Below are 16934 nucleotides of genomic sequence, written 5' to 3'. Positions count from 1 at the left end.
ATATTCAGCCTCAACTAAAAGGAAGAATCCAGATTATAAGACTACAGTATGTACAGAGAACAGTACCGCAAACCAGGCTCTGCCTCTGACTCAGCTGGAGTGAGTTCAACAGAGAAATCCTCCAGACTGGCCAGTGGACACAGTCAACAACTTTAACAGAGAGAGCAGAGAATGGCTGGTGGACTCTCAGTAAAAAGCAACCTGCGAGGCCAGGCCCAGAGCTCATGATAGCAATTACTGTGGGCCGCTGTAATGGATAAAAAATGTCCTGCTCCGGTAAGACATGTGTCTTATTTGTGTGTTATTCAATGTGTCTCTAAGTTAATAAAGACATTATTGGTGGTTGTTATGCAACCTCTAGTTTGCAAAAACAGAGAGAGAGAGAGAGATCGACAGACAGACAGACAGACAGACAGACAGACAGACAGACAGACAGACAGACAGACAGACAGACAGAGAGAGACAGAGACAGAGAGACAAAGAGAGACAGAGAAACAGACAGAGAAACAGACAGAGAGGAATACATAAATATATAAATATTTAGAATAAGCGTTGAGCAATGTAATTCGTTAATCTATTTGGTAGAAAGAACACCCACATAAGGGCTGTAACATTTGACAAAAATCGAAACACTTACACAGTCATTGCACATTTCCACAATCAAATTCTCCCAGTTTTCAGCAAACTATCCATCTCCCAAGCACAGAGACCACTGCTAATGAAGAGCCAACCCAAGTTCTCCACAGTCTGGCATCATCAGCCGCACACTCTAGCCTACTTAGCTACGTACTTGTTTCCTTTAAGCACCACCAGCTGGGACCCACCTCTGTTTCCGTTGTAAACGGCTACCTGTGACCCTACGAAAAGGAAAAACAAAACCTCCATACAACGTGCGCTGCAGTGCACAGAGATAAACACATGGTAAGCCATACACACACACTCACGTGCAAACATGTATCAGTAGCAGGAGACCGTCAGTGTAACTCAGGACAAGTTACCCCTTCCTCTTCCCTGCCAGAATCCCCAGTATTCCAGGACAGCCCCCACCTCCATTAAACATATGCCGCACACAAGAAGGTCCTGTTCTTATATTTTTTGCCGTCTGGCAAAGAAACTGGGGGTTATGAAGTCAAAGAGATGCTTTCTAACAAGAAATCCCTCCCTCTTCCTCACTGCAGAGTCCACCCAGCCATCAAAGAACAGTAGCAGGATTGACCATGGGAGGGGTGAACACGTAGAGATGCAAGACACACACACACACACACACACACACACACACACACACACACACACACACACACACACACACACGCACACACACACGTATACTGTAAAAGCAAGGATTTAACCACCTAAACCCTATATACTTAGTTGACCGGAGTCTCTTTTCGATCTACACCAAATATCTTCACCCAAGAATAGGGACGCTAGGGTTCTAGTGGTTAATCATGCACTTATGAATGGGCATAGTGCACGAACATGTGCTGTAATTCCTTACACACACCCACACACATGATGCTGCTACTCACATCCACCCAAGCATGACAGATGCATGTACGCGTGTGTACCCCCCACACCCCCACATACACACACACACATCTCTCCCCGTTCCCTATATACACACACCTCCTGGAAACTCTCTTCACTCTATAAATAGTCATGATATTTAGACAATGATGGACATTGTTCGGTACTAGTGGTACATCAGCTCTGGACCCACTGACCTCGCCCTCGGCTGCAGAAGGCCTCTGAGGCCACGGATATAAGCTGTCCTTGAGGGGGAGGTCGCGTTATTCTCCGGCCCCTGGAAGAATACTGGGATTGTCCATCCATTCTAATGGGAAATATGTCCATCTGTCAGAATGGGAAATAAAATGTCTCTAGATCATTCTGAGATCCTTCTCTCTCGTTTTTTCCCATAAAAGAATGTGTTGATTGTCCATCAGCTGCAATAACAGTCTTGGTGTATCTTCCTAAGGGGGAAAAGATGGTTTCTCCCTGGGAGGAATTACATAATTGACCATCAGTTAAAATGGGAAAGGTTTCCCAATTCCCACCTGACCTTTTGCTATGAAATGTTAAGTATTTCTGAAGTTTCCCTTAGGACTATTTGATCATCAATTACTATGCCCATTTGGGGTGTCCCGATCCCAAGTCTTTGGTTTGATTCCCGGACGGACCATTTGCAGCATGTCACTAACCTCTAATGTTATGTCTCTCCACTCTACCTATCAAATAATGGCTCAAAAACACCAAATAATGACTTTAAAAAGACAAATATACAACGCCGAAACCATGCTTGTGGTGTACAAGACCATTTCCCTTCCAACTATACAAGCTTACATAAAGGTCAGTGCCAACCAAGTGTTACATAGGGTTAGAAATACGCTACTTTCCCAGAACAGACAACAGGAATGAACTGCACCATCTGCTGCCAGATGAAAAGATAATGGATGCTAATTCTGTAATGGCTGTTACTTGCGTACATGTGCCACATCCTCTGGCATGTACTGTTGTGTGTGTGTGTGTGTGTGTGTGTGTGTGTGTGTGTGTGTGTGTGTGTGTGTGTGTGTGTGTGTGTGTGTGTGTGTGTGTGTGTGTGTGTGTGTTTATGTCTAAAGGGTGGGACAGGCAGTCAAGGGAACAGAGACAGCCTGTTCCAGAGGTGAGGTCAGTGTGACGCCATGACACACTTCCGGTCCCTACGGCTCTAACAACACACACACACACACACACACACACACACACACACACACACACACACACACACACACACAGTCATCACGGCTCTACAGCAGATGCACCATGACGACTGCTCGCTAATGAACTTCTGCTGGGCATCCAGTATGAAGACTCACCACACCACCATGTCTAATCTCTACCATCTCATTGGTGACTAACTTCATTTCAGCCCTGTTGTTTCAAAACAGACAAAGCTGTCATCCTCCTATCAGGGCTACCCAGAGCTAACATTCAAGACAACGCAGATCATTTGGTCAGTTAATATCGCTGTTAACTTTGGCTCCATCCACTACTGCAGTTCCTAAAAGTCAAAAACTGATATCCATGTTGTTCTAGTCTCATTTACCAATTCCCATCCACAATGAAGGCAATCTGGGAACCCATCGGCAAAAAAAATGAATTTGAGCTCTGAATCTGTCTTGAGAGATTACAATGAAGGCAACTTCACCCTTTTACATCGTCTCATGCTGGGGGTTTATTCATCTATTCTGTGTAATATTTTGAGGAAACGATGGGAGCAGCCAACAGTCAAGGCTTGGTAGCACTGTAAGGAATTGTATGGAAAGCCCTGCAGTACTACTGCAGACACGATGCACAATGTATGGACTTCAGTGAGATGCGAACATGACAAGTTAACAACTGATTTGGAGCCAGTGCTGAGTGTGTGTCAGGCCTCTAGACGAAACGACGAGGGGGAAAAACTCAAGTAACGTATGGAGCACACTTCCAGCTATAGAAGGCCAATGAAAATACAAAACTCACCCCTTCTTGTCTACCAAAACATGAAATATTGTTCATACAGGAGAAATCCATTAACGACCACACTGTTATCAGCCCTGAAGGAAAGGTTAGGGAGGAGAGACAATGTTATCTTGTTATTAATCCATGGCTGCTTTCCTGCTGTCAACCCTCCGTTGTGGAGTAGGGAAGGAACTCTATTAATACTATGAGAACCTGATAGGGAAGTCTGCCTTGATGGGTTGACATGTGAAACGTATATGTTTGTAAATGCACGCACATGATGCATATTACACACCATCCGTGCATGATGCGTGCGCACTACAGTCAGAACTACACTCAGACGTACGTGTAACGTGCACAGGTGCACGTGCACCTTCAAAATCGCCATAAAAGAGCACCTATCTGCAATTTGTAACTGGTCCCTGAAAAAAATCCAAGCTTAACACCAGAAATGACCCCCCCCCACCCCCCAAATGTTTACTGTACTTTTTTTTATTTATTGCTATTAGTATAGATGATGTCTTGCATTTTATTGTATATTATTGTAGGCCTGTCTTCAAATGTCTCAATGAATTGAATACACAGGACCACAATGTAAACAAGCCCTCAAAGCTTTTTGTGTTATACTTTTAGCACCATTTGTATAATCATACCACTGTACCTTTTTGCAAACAGTCAATCAATCAATCAATCAATCAATCAATCAATCAATCAATCAATCAATCAGGCCTTTCCCCCAATAAAGCCCCCTTTGACAATTTACTCATGACGCTGCACGTACACGTGCCTGCCTTACCGTCACCTCCTGATCATTAAATGGTGCGCGACGCGTGCACCGATCTCATCTCACAGGTAGGCCTACAGTAAATACAATACGCAGCCCATCTCTTTAAACTCAGCATCAGCATCATTTAACTTTACAATCTAGATTGAGTTACTCGTGACGCAACACAGTAGGGATGGAGACGGGAGGGTGATTACGTCTGCCATCAGCGCTAATAGGACAGAAGACATGGTGATGATACCTTGCGCCATCAAAGCCAGATACGCAGTAAACGTGGCTGTAATGTTAGCTTTAGAGACGCGGGTAAAGCACAAGCTGGTTACAGTGAAATGTAGAGCCTGGGTTAAATGTTGATAAAGTTTTGAGAGGGCTCCAAACTTTTAACAGTTAAAAGTTGTTCATGTCTACAGTAGTGTTGTTGACTGCGCCACTGTCTACAGCAGTGGTTCCCAAACCTTTTTTCTCAAGACCCAAATCAAATGTTTGCCCGGGACCCAAACTAGTGAAAATAGCAGATCTAGAAACTCATCTTTTTTGTTGTTTAATTTATGGAAAAGTGTGAGTTTTTAAAATATTTTGAAATAATAATAATTAAAAACAAAATGTAAGAAACGAAAAGGGTATATTTACTCGCAACCCATAAAAATTGGTCCGCGACGCCAACATGGGTCCCGACCCACTGTTTGGGAAGCAGTGGTCTACACAGAGCCAGTGTGCGCAGTAAGAGCGCGGAACACCAAGATCAGAAGAATAAACGCATGAAAGCAGTTAAAGCATGATGAAGTGGATCCATACCACTTATCAACACATCACTTCTGTTAAACAGTAGAAGAATCAAAAACAAAACCTTGGAAAGAAAAAACAGGATAATAACTTGAAAAACAACACACATCACATTTTGGAACTTACCTTACTCATTGTACTTAATTCTGTGTAGCCTATTTGGTTCAAAAGTTGACTCTCATTCCGTGGAAGCCTAGTCCACCCATAACACAGTTTGCCGACTATGAGATAACTTGTTTTCTTTACTCCAGTTCGTTGTGCGACTGTAGGATGGGGTGGAGCGACACGGAGCAACAAAAAAAAACATGTGTGGGAATTGTATTACTGGAATCCCCATCCCTGATTGGTCCGTTCTGAGAGGGGAGAGTGGAGATATTCGTCCGGGATTGGATGGATTACAGAACTAAGGTGTAATTTCTAGGGGGGGCAAGTCAAGTATTTCCATCGACGCACGTTAACCAGCATGAGTAGAGTAGCCCACCGGACAGGGCCCATGTAGTCCAGTGGTGTAAAGTAACTAAGTAAATTTACTCAAATACTGTACTTAAGTACAATTTTGAGGTATTTGTTTTTACTTTACTGGAGTTTTTCCAATTTTCTGTACCTTTACTTACTCCACTACATCCCAGAGGCAAATATTGTACTTTTACTCCTCTACAATTATTTGACAACTTTAGTTACATGCATTAACCACTCAACCATATACTGTACTTTTTGACCATTTGAAAACAGCCGAACTACAAGCTCGTTTTCAAAAGGTTTTTATACATTTGAAAACTTGTGAAATAGGACATTCTGCTGGTGTACTTCTTTAAGTACATTTTGACACCAATACTTTTGTACTTACTCAAGTAAGTTTTTCTGGACTTTTTCTTGTATCAGAGTATTTCTGCATTGCAGTATTGATACTTCTACTTAAGTAGAAAATGTGAGTACTTTTTCCACCACTGGTGAGATTTGGTTAAAAACACATGAAGTCATTAAGGCAGAAAATATGGAATGTCCTAAAGTTAAATGGTAGCCTATATCAATATTAGTCAAGTCCAGGTTTTGTCAGTGTCACTGTAGTCTTTGAAATTCAGAAGCAGTCTCTCATCTTTCTCTCTATCTACAGAAACAGTAGTAGAGAAATGTAAAGAGATGATGTCACTCTGAACAGCAGCCTTGCCAGAACTCAGGTGGTCCCCGAGATGAGAACCTGAAACAACACTGCTGAACGGTGGTGTGTTAGCAGCAGCACCAAGTGGTGAAACGTGAGAACTGCAACAGGGGAGAGTTATTGGTGCTCAGAGAGACACTCTCTAAGCCTTAAGTCAGTGTCTCAGTGAAAGGCAAGCATTTACAGGGCCAAGGACAAGTCTTGGCCCTGGTAATTATGAGCCAGATTTATTGTTTGAAAATAATTGGTCCACTGTTGGCAATTTACATGGGGCCCAGTGGATCCCTAAGGGCTTGGGGCCATGGACAGCTGTCCATCTGATGAAGGCTCTGGATACAGACAGGCTTGTGTTTCTGTTTTTGTTTTTCGTGTTTTAAAAAAAAGGGGGGTTCATCCCTCATAAGTGAGAACAGCATTGTTACGCAATTAAATTGGTTTAATGAGGCTGAAGATCTTAGTTTGTATCTAAAGTAACCAACCAACGGTTCCCGAGCCATATGGTCCCTAGGGCAGAAGCCTATCTCCTGTTTCTGTAGCGTGAGGCAGCTTGATGTACAAGTACAAGTTAACCCTGCATGGCACAGAGACTTACTTCCAATCCAATCCAATCCACGGAGGCATTGGCCCATTTTTATAGTCTTTGCTATGACCCGGCCGAGGATTGAACCGACCTCCAAATCTCGGAGCTGACATTCTAACCACAAGGCCACTGAGCTGGTAATAGTCTGTATGTGCATATGAATAAACATGATTATGCATTTAGTTCATAGTCAAATCATTGATGTTCATTTTTCCATTTGTAACCCTTATACAAATGTAACCAAATTAACCAGGGCCTATTTAATTAAATCTTTGCAAAACTTGCACAGCGTTGCTGTTGTGCAGAAACCTTGTATCATCATTAAAGCTGCAATCCATAACTTTTTTAACTGAATAAAATTGTAACCTATCTGTAGGATAGAGTATGTTAATACAATATATCTAACCCAACTGCAGTGGTTGGAGATCCCCCTGCTCTTCTATTGAAACATTTAGACCCTGTGGTTGAGTAGGACCACTAATGGTTGACAAGAGGTTATTGCATGAAATTCAAAGGGAAATATCTTGCCTTCCCAAATGAGCTCTCTGTTATCCCCGGGTTCAGATCCTGGGAAGGACATGAAAGTTACGGATTGCATCTTTAACACTCAGGATTTAAAAGTGTATGTGCACATATGACTGCTATGTATGTGGTATGTATGCCTAACTTTGTAGCATGCATGTCTTTCTACCTCCAAGAGGCCCCACTATTCCCCAGCCTCAGACTAATGCACTGGACATTGTTTGCGTCTGCTACCACAATCCCTTAGTCGCTCCCATATGTGTGAGATTGATTTGCAGGTATGGAATGCAGCCTGTACTATATACTGTAGGCCTATATATCCCCCACCAATCAGTGTAGAATGTGACTGTGAGTCATGCAACCATTCCCAAGAACAACACGTGGAATAATTCAGTCCAGGCTACAGCTCACAACCTTGGAATTTCCGGCTCATATTAAATGAAAAAAAAAAGGTACGAATGGATAGATCTGGAAGAGTCTCTTGGGGGGGGGTTGATTGTGTGAAGAAATTCTCTTTTACTTCCTTTTGGGCTGATGGGAGGGGAGGGTGGTGTTGAGAGGCAGTGGAGGAGGGCAGTCGGGAAGTGATGGCAGATAAATGGATGGGAGAGAGAAAGAGAGAGATGAAGATGAAAGATGAAAATATGGAGTGCCCAATGCAGTACATACTTGGTGAGAATTGAGAGTGGGGGGAGGGGGGAACAAAAAGAGCACGTGTGTGCGTATTTCTGTGTGTAACGTGCAGGGGTTTGGGGTCATGTTGACCGTGCATGCAGGGAAGGGAGGGCATATCGTTTGATTCAGCCACAGTGACTTTAAAAAGCATTGGTCACGTTCTCAAATTACACACAGCACCATCAGATAAAAAAAAATGAATGTAGCCTAGTGCTGGTATATGTGTGTGTGTGTGTGTGTGTGTGTGTGTGTGTGTGGGGGGGGGGTTCTGTCTCTTGAGGGAAGGCTATGTGAGACACGGCTGTGTGAGGCCCAATCAGGTAGAACTGGCACCCTCCATTGGGTGATCAATGGTGTGTGCCATTTGCCTGATGGTTATCCAGACACAGACGTTCCTTCAGCCTGACTAATAAACGTAGACATAACACAGCATTAATTATGCCAGTACTGGCCAAACGCTCCATGACGACCACGACATAATGCATATAATCACTCAACATAGAACTGAACTAGTTTGAACAACACAGGATGGACATCATCTGCTCTGGTCCACTGTGACATGGTATATAAAGCTGCTGGTCTGCCAGGTGCTTCTGGTCTAGCGAGCGCAGAACAGAGGATTTAGAGGGCCGAGGGAGTGGAAAGGCTTGCAGCGCTATGGAGGTAAATGAGAGAGGGGTGGACTGAGTGGGAACTACGGCCAAGAGGAAATGAGGGGAGGAGGGGATAGAGGAGGAGAAAGGCGACTGTGTAGTTTGAGGAATGATTGTGTAAGACCACACTAAGCCAAAGGCTGATAAGCTACAGCTGTTGAAGGAGTGAAAGAGCGAGAGAGAGCGAGAGAGAGAGAGAGAGAGAGAGAGAGAGAGAGAGAGAGAGAGAGAGAGAGAGAGAGAGCGAGTGTGTTGGTGGGTTGAGTGGTGGGGTGAAGAGAGGGGGTAAGAAGTGAGAGAGTGACAGAAACAGAGAGAGAGAGCTGGAGAGAAGAAAGACAGACAAAGAACTATGGGTGTTATGAGCACACACACCCATGCACACGAGGAACCAGACTGAGCTCTGCTCGGAGGCATCCTGGGAATTACAGTGTTTACGTTTATTGTCGACGGGAGTTTAATAAAGCACTGAACCGTTTCCACGCCAGGTACCCTGCCTCTTGCTGTCAGGCCCCCCCGACACACACACACACACACACGCACACGCACGCGCACGCACGCACACACACACACACACACACACACACACACACCAAATATTCTCTAGACAGACTCTTTCAAAACACAGTCTTGGAATGGCATTTTATGGGGGGGCGGGGGTGAACGGAAAGAAAATATCTGGTGCGTAATTCGCTGTGAGGTGTTTCTTTAAAGGGTGGTGCTGGTATTTGTTGGGGTTTTGTGCAGATTTTTGGATAGAGGAGAAGGTTTATGTGTTTCCCCCTTCCCACCATTGCCTTTCATGTGACCCCCCCCACCCCCCTCCCCCCCAACCCACCCCCACATACACAAAACGAGCATTCCTCAAATACTGGTTGGACTTTGGGACAGGTCATTGTTCTGGAGCCGCAGGAATCTCGTCTACTCCGGCCACCCCCTGGATCTGGATTTGGGCACACAATTAGCCTATTTGCTATTTGGGATATGTGGACAATGTCAGAAGTATAGCTATTGCATGTAGCCTCACATGCCTCAATATCTAAAAACACACCATGCTCTCTAGCACACTTTGCATAATATCACACAGAAACATGTGCACACTGTATAAATGTACATACAATAAGATGGATGATATTTTGAAATACTGTAGGAACCTTCGCAGCACCTTCAAATGGTGCTTTGACTAATGTGCATACTTTGCAATTTTTCTTACTAGTTGCTATTATTTATACTGTACATGTTTTGTTATTGTTGTTATGCCGCTGCAATGCTGAGGAACCAAAACCATATAATTCTACGCTTGTGTACTTGTATATACAGTAAGATGTAACAATAAGATCTTGATTCTTGAATGCCAGCTATTAAGTTCAAGTTAATTCTATTCTAGATCCCAGTTGGGGTGTATTTTTTACTTTGACTGGTCAGCGTAACTTCCTGTTGAGAGGTTGTTTGTAGTGAATGCCTGTGGTTCTTGGGTTTTTATGGTCAGCCATAGAGTTGTTGTTGTTGTTCATGGGGAATTCGAGGGAAGTACAACACAAATACATGTAAAGAGCATATAAAATCAGCCTCTAACCTCAGCTCTCTATTATTTTCACAGAATCAAGGAGGCCGTGCTCTGACTAAATCTATTTAAATGACAAAACATAGAAATTATATACACATGGACAAACTAAAGGTTTGGAACCAAGAGTCGTTGTTTTTAAATTCTACACTTCGACCATTTTGCTGACATCTAGTAAAATCTAAATGCAATACATAGGTTTTAATGTCCTCTCCTGACGGACAGAGGTGAGGTCATTGCAACTGTAACACCTGATTCAACCCAGGTCTCCTGCATGGAAGACCAAACATCTACCACTCAGCTAGGGAGGGAATCCCCAATTGGCAATTGCGCTTCAGACAGGGCTACTTGTTACACCAGTAAGTGCTCTACCAAGGTCAAATGTTCTCAATGGAAGAGTAGGGAGACCAGCCACAGATGTGTATAGTATTAACATACTCTACCAAACAAATTGGGTAAAATACAATTTATTCATTAAAGTAACTACTGGTTACTGCTTCATTTATCAATTTGTATTCTCTCAAATGAACCTATTCTACTACACATGAAAACATTTTCCTGTGTAGTAGAATACGTTTGACTTCCCAGACCACCACTGTTACAAGCCACCATGTATGTAAACAGTGCAAAGGTTTGCTAATGCCCGCACACGGTGCTATACTCTATAATATTTCTGCATTTAGCAAAGCCATGAGAATTGAGAATCGAAAGCTCAGGACAAAACATAACATAAACGTACTTCCTAGATCACCAACCTTACAGCCAACCAATAATAAAAGGGTCAGAGCCAAAAACTACAGTATGCAGTTTTGTTAGAAACCAAGCCTGGTCTCATTACAGGCTTCCCCTGAGCTATCACTGGTTCATTCCATAGCAGTTAAAGATTGGATGGGGGTTGTGTCTTATAAATATAGATCCAGTTGCCAAATTATTCAGTTAATAACTTTCAAACTTTGATCGTTGTTTATCTGGATCTGGATGCTGTGTCTGCTCTCTGCCTGGACTTGGCAGAGAGCACAGTCTTCCCTATCTGACTTGTCTACTATGGCTTAAACAGTGAAATCCTCAGTGCACATTTGTACACTCTTACAAATGGATAAATGAACACTGTGGATTTTATTGTGTATGGATATCAGTATGTTTTGTTTTGCATGAAACGTTCCAAATTACATTTGAATTTGAATATACCTAATATACTTGATTTTGAATTCAAGATTTGTGCATTGTTGGCAGACAACTGGAACCACAAGTAGAGCATAAAAAATCATCCTAGGCCTCTCTTTACTGGAAACCATTCTTATTATATTCCTCCCAAGTGAATATTGCATCACCCGCCAGAGCATGGTGCGTTGGAAGAGAATCAAAATCATATGTGCAAAACAAAAGCAGTTGACAGACATTATACGAGTCACGCTATTCAGGACTGTTTATCTGGCAACGCCATTTTTAGAAGGTTGTTTATTGATGTTCTACTACTGACTATCAACAACTGTTCCCAGATCCAGTGTCCACTCAGCTGAGACCTTACATCATAGTAAAACAACACCAGCGCAGAGATTTATTCCAAAATGAGTAATCGCCATTTACAAAGCCTGTTACAAAATAATGACAAGCATATCATTTGCATAAACCATGGTAGTTTTTGAAAGATGGTAAGTTAAACAAACCAAATGTATCAAAATAAATAATTATAAAATAATGGCACTATGACAGCTTTCTGTTTGAGTGAGAAACTGCAGATCTAAAAGGACAGTGCCCAAAAGTTACAACACCCGAGATGAAAACAGATAAGAAAAACATCCCTGGGATGATTTTCCAACAGAATGTTCTATATGAATGTAATCCATTGTGATGTAACACAAGTTCGACTGCTGGGATCAACTGCAGGTCAAAGAATAAGAAGCATATTAATAATAATAATAATAAGAAGAAGAAGAATAAGCAGATGAAGATGATGATGATGATCATCATTATGCAGAAGAAGAAGAAGAAGAAGAAAAAGATGAAGATGATGAGGACAAGAAGCTAGCACATCCTCTCAGATGGTCAGAGGGGATCTCACTGGTTCCCACACCCATGCAGCGGGGTCAGCTGCAGCACCATGACGTAGACCAGAGGGCTACACATTCCCACGCTGCTCAGCATGTGATGGGAACCATTAGGGACTGTATTATACAGCGAAACCAGACTAGCAGATATGCACACGTGCATGCACAAACAACAAACACTTGGAAAAGCAAGGGCACAGAAAAAGTTGACCACTTAAGCATACTCCATCGTAGCGAAAATAGCCGATCTATAAGCTCACAATGCATTGCATCACAACATGTTATCATATAGACAGGAGAAAGGAGATGAGCTATTTTCTGTTTTGAGGGGGAATTTCCTTTTTGTTTTAATTCTTTGAACATTTTTGAAAAAGTTTGCCTATACTGACATGCCCAAAACAGGGATGCCAGGTTGAAATTGGTTTGAACTCTCTCTCTCTCTCTCTCTCTCTCTCTCTCTCTCACACACACACACACACACACACACACACACACACACACACACACACACACACACACACACACACACACACACACACACACACACACACACACACACACACACACACACACACACACACACACACACACACACACACACACACACACACACACACACACACACACACACACAACCAAACAAGCATTCAGCATATTTGTATACTGTGTGCACATATACGGTACACACACAAAGCCAAAATTGCACTGGGACTACTGCAAAAGTACACGCCTGCTCCTGCACACGTGAACACACATCTAACAAATGGTTAGGTGTGTTCTAGAGTCATACCACTTTAAGACCACTCTTTGTCTGTTTACATTATGGTAATTCCCTGGCAGTGGTGAGGCCATGACAACAGCACTATTGTATCTGGACAGATGTGGCCGCAGCTTAGAGATGCCATCATCTATTAGCACATCATCTTATAAGAAGGCCACAGCCGGCCAGACGTGCATTCTTAAAGAAAAACATTCATGAAGACAATCCAATCAATCGTATCCTTTATCCAATGCCTCTTCCATGTAAATTACAGAAAGTCTCCATCACTCCCTCAAAGAATACGCTTGAGCATCAAGTTTCCAAAAGGCATAGGGATTAACAGAACTTGACATTTGACTCAGATTCAATATTAGGCAAGTAAAAACTTCATATTCAATATATATCTCAATATTGTCCTATATGGGTCTAATAGCAAGGTAAAATATAGCTGCAAGCAGCGATAATATGGGGCCAGGAGAGAGAAAGAGAAATGATAATTCCTTTAACAGGTCAGTTCATGAAAGTCCTTGCGGTCTTGTTTCCAATGAGTGCCTGTGAGCAATTAGGGGTTAAGAGTCTTGCTCAGGGACACATTTCATTTTATCGACACATTTGCTGACCTGGCCTGGAATCGTACCTGGGGCAAGCAGAGTCTCTGGCTCCCTAGGCGGGCTCACTAACCACTCAGCTATGGCCACCCCTCAGAGAGAGAGAGAGAGAGAGAGAGAGAGAGAGAGAGAGAGAGAGAGAGAGAGAGAGAGAGAGAGAGAGAGAGAGAGAGAGAGAGAGAGAGAGAGAGAGAGAGAGAGAGAGAGAGAGAGAGAGAGAGAGAGAGAGAGAGAGAGATAGATAGATAGATACGGAATAGATTGAAGAGACATAGAGAGAGACAAATGGAATAGATTGAAGAGACAGAGAGAGAGACATACATGGAAACGGAATAGATTGAAGAGAAAGACATGGAAATGGAATAGATTGAAGAGAGAGAGAGAGCGCCATGGAAACGGAATAGATTGAGTCATGTTTTTTGCATTTCAACTTAAATGAGTCTGCATCAAGTGAGGCTTGAACCGGCAACCTTACGGTCATGAAGCACTCTTAGGTAGCTGCAACACTACCTATAGTGCTATATCTTTGTCCAGGCTGATATTGTCTGTTGAGGATGACAAACTCTTGCCTTCTGTCATGACCCAAGCCCCTGTTTCACTAACACTAAGATCACTCGTTCACAAACCATTTACCAATGAAGAAATTGTACATCTCCTCAGAACCAAAATTAGTGAAAGTAGCCGATCTACAAGCTCACAAACCATTAAAAGTTGTCAGATTGTACATTGGCTATTTTCACAATGAAGTATGTTATACATTGAAAAAACATACTCTCATTGCTATCTGAAAAGTTGTGAGATTGTAGATCAGCTGTATGTAAAAAACACTCAATTAAGTATTTCATGTTATCTTTAACAATTGCAGATGTATTCATTGATAGTCATGTTGTGTGAAATGCAACTTAGATGAAGTCTGCACCAAGTGAGGCTTGAACTGGTGACCTTCAGGTTGTGGGGCACACATTTAAGCGAGAAGCCACCAACAGACAAGAACCTGTGAAAAAGGAGATCACACAGATCATACAGTTTCACGCAAATAGCTGAAAAATCCTGGGTTTAAGTGTTTTTCAAACTGCTCAAGATTGCGGACAATCTAAGGGCGGTGCTTACTGGTCAACGTGATAGATGTGTTCCTCATTAGTCAAGGCACATGTGTAAGCAGGTCTAATGGCTGTCGGCCAAACGAGGCATGACTTTTGCCTGTTTAAAGTTTCAATTTTCAAAAAATTGCTATAGCGCCCCCGTTTGACCAATTGGAGTAAGATTGGTTTCAGTGATACTTGGAATGGCCCTTTACATTTCTGCAAAGTTTCAAAGAATGGTAAGTCTGCATGTATGTGTTAGGGGCAGATGAATAATTGTCATAAAACTGCAATATTCATTGGCTCATTAAAGCTTCATTTTTTCACTTATGGAAGATATTTTGCAAACGTTTTTTGGTATAGGTCCAAAGTTCATGTGTAAAAAGTTTCGTGCAGATTACTCAAAAATCCCAGGAGGAGATAGGTTTTAACTGTTTTTCATATAATTCAAAATGGTGGGAGATCTAAAGGTCAGAGGTCAAAAGTCAGAGTGTGAAAGTTGTTCAGCATGAGGAGACGCATGTGTGCATCGAAGTTTCATGGCTGTAGGTGAAACAGGGCATGAGTTGTACCTGTTCAAAGTTGTCATTTTCAACTGAGTGCTATAGCGCCACCTTTTGACGAAAGATTGTGAGATTTATTTTTTGATCGTTTTTCATGACCATCTACCATATGGCCGAGTTTCATAAAAAGCGACTGCACGGTTCAGCCAGAACTGGCAAAAACGGCAGAAGAAGAAGAAGAAGAAGAAGAAGAAGAAGAAGAAGAAATGGAATAATGCGAATAACAATATGGGTCCATGCTGGAAGCCTGGCCCCATAAATATACACCTCTTCATTGATCCTTAAACTGAGTTAAAATCTCTCATACTGAAAGTGGGCATAACCAATATGTTAAAAGAACGGCTTATATGCTGTGCTGTGCCAGCCCAGGTAGTTGTTTTTTGTACTTTCTTTCAACAGTACATGGAAGAAGCTGTCCAGTGCAGTAAAGCTCAAGTCATCTCATCTCAGTCTTGCCATTGGTTTTGCACCACGAAGCTGTGAAATTGCTGGGAATGTTCCTGAAAGACCATATGCATGCAGACCGTATGTATGCATGTGCACACATACCTGTGTGAGCATGATAAACTCCATGCTAGTTTGTGTGTGTGTGTGTGTGTGTGTGTGTGTGTGTGTGTGTGTGTGTGTGTGTGTGTGTGTGTGTGTGTGTGTGTGTGTGTGTGTGTGTGTGTGTGTGTGTGTGTGTGTGTGTGTGTGTGTGTGTGTGTTTGATAAAAAACTGCCCCATACTGAATCAAGAATCACATACACAGCATGCACGCCCACTTGTCGCACAGATTAATTCACATTAATTCATACACACACACACACACACACACACACACACACACACACACACACACACACACACACACACACACACACACACACACACACACACACACACACACACACACACACACACTGACCTTGGTAAGCCTCATTCTGCCACTGTCGCTCCTCTCCAAGCTCCTTCTCTTCAGAGACGAGCTTCTGACCACTGCCACCGCTTGAACCTCGTCCTCCCCGCACCAGTCCGAACTCAGGTTGCAACCCATATAGATGGACGGAGCCCAGACCTCTCTCTCTCACACACACACGCACTCTCTCGCCTCTTCCCCTCGTCCTCTAACAGGCACTGTTCTGCAGCCCACAGTTCCCAGGCAGCTGTTTTTCTCAGCTGGAGAACGGAGAGGCCCGTCCCCTTTTCCTGGCTCTCGCTCAGTCTCGCTCGTCCTGCCGAGGGGACGAAGGGTACACACTCTCTCACGACCACCCTCCCCCCGTCTCACAACGTGCACTTACTTAAAAAACACCCCCTCCTTGTTCCACACTGGCCTGCGGGGAGACACCCCACTTCTGTCTCCACCCTCTATGTCACACACACACACACACACACACACACACACACACACACACACACACACACACACACACACACACACACACACACACACACACACACACACACACACACACACACACACACACACACACACACACACACACACACACACACACACACACACACACACACACGCGCACACACACCTTTTCTATGCTATAACATGATTGTCCACTCCACATATCTTCTTTTCTCTTCATTCCTCTCCTGTCTCTTTCTCAAATACTCCATTCTGAACTCACATGCACCCTGTCTTACGCACATAGCCAATTAGACATACTTTCTC

The 16934-nt window shown here is 43.0% G+C and overlaps 1 protein-coding gene across 5 annotated transcripts in view; it reads right to left on the bottom strand.

Moving 5' to 3' along the window:
• The window catches only part of tns2a (tensin 2a), a 65864-nt gene extending 49400 nt beyond the window's left edge, over window positions 1-16464 (bottom strand). For 2 of the 5 annotated variants that reach the window (XM_084069869.1, XM_084069871.1), the window contains exon 1: window positions 16173-16463. In XM_084069869.1, coding sequence (XP_083925995.1) covers window positions 16173-16301 — 129 coding nt within the window. In that variant the 5' untranslated portion in view covers window positions 16302-16463. Of the gene's footprint in view, window positions 1-5176; window positions 5324-16172 lie in introns of those variants that run through there. The other 3 variants (XM_084069870.1, XM_084069872.1, XM_084069873.1) reach the window with 3 other exon arrangements.
• Between the last annotated feature and the right edge of the window lie 470 nt (window positions 16465-16934).

The sequence above is a fragment of the Gymnoscopelus microlampas genome (assembly GCF_963454915.1).
Source record: "Gymnoscopelus microlampas genome assembly, chromosome: 10".
NCBI classification, from domain to species: Eukaryota; Metazoa; Chordata; class Actinopteri; order Myctophiformes; family Myctophidae; genus Gymnoscopelus; species Gymnoscopelus microlampas.
Note: the sequence above shows the minus strand (reverse complement) of the source record. Positions and strands in the feature narration are given on the sequence as shown.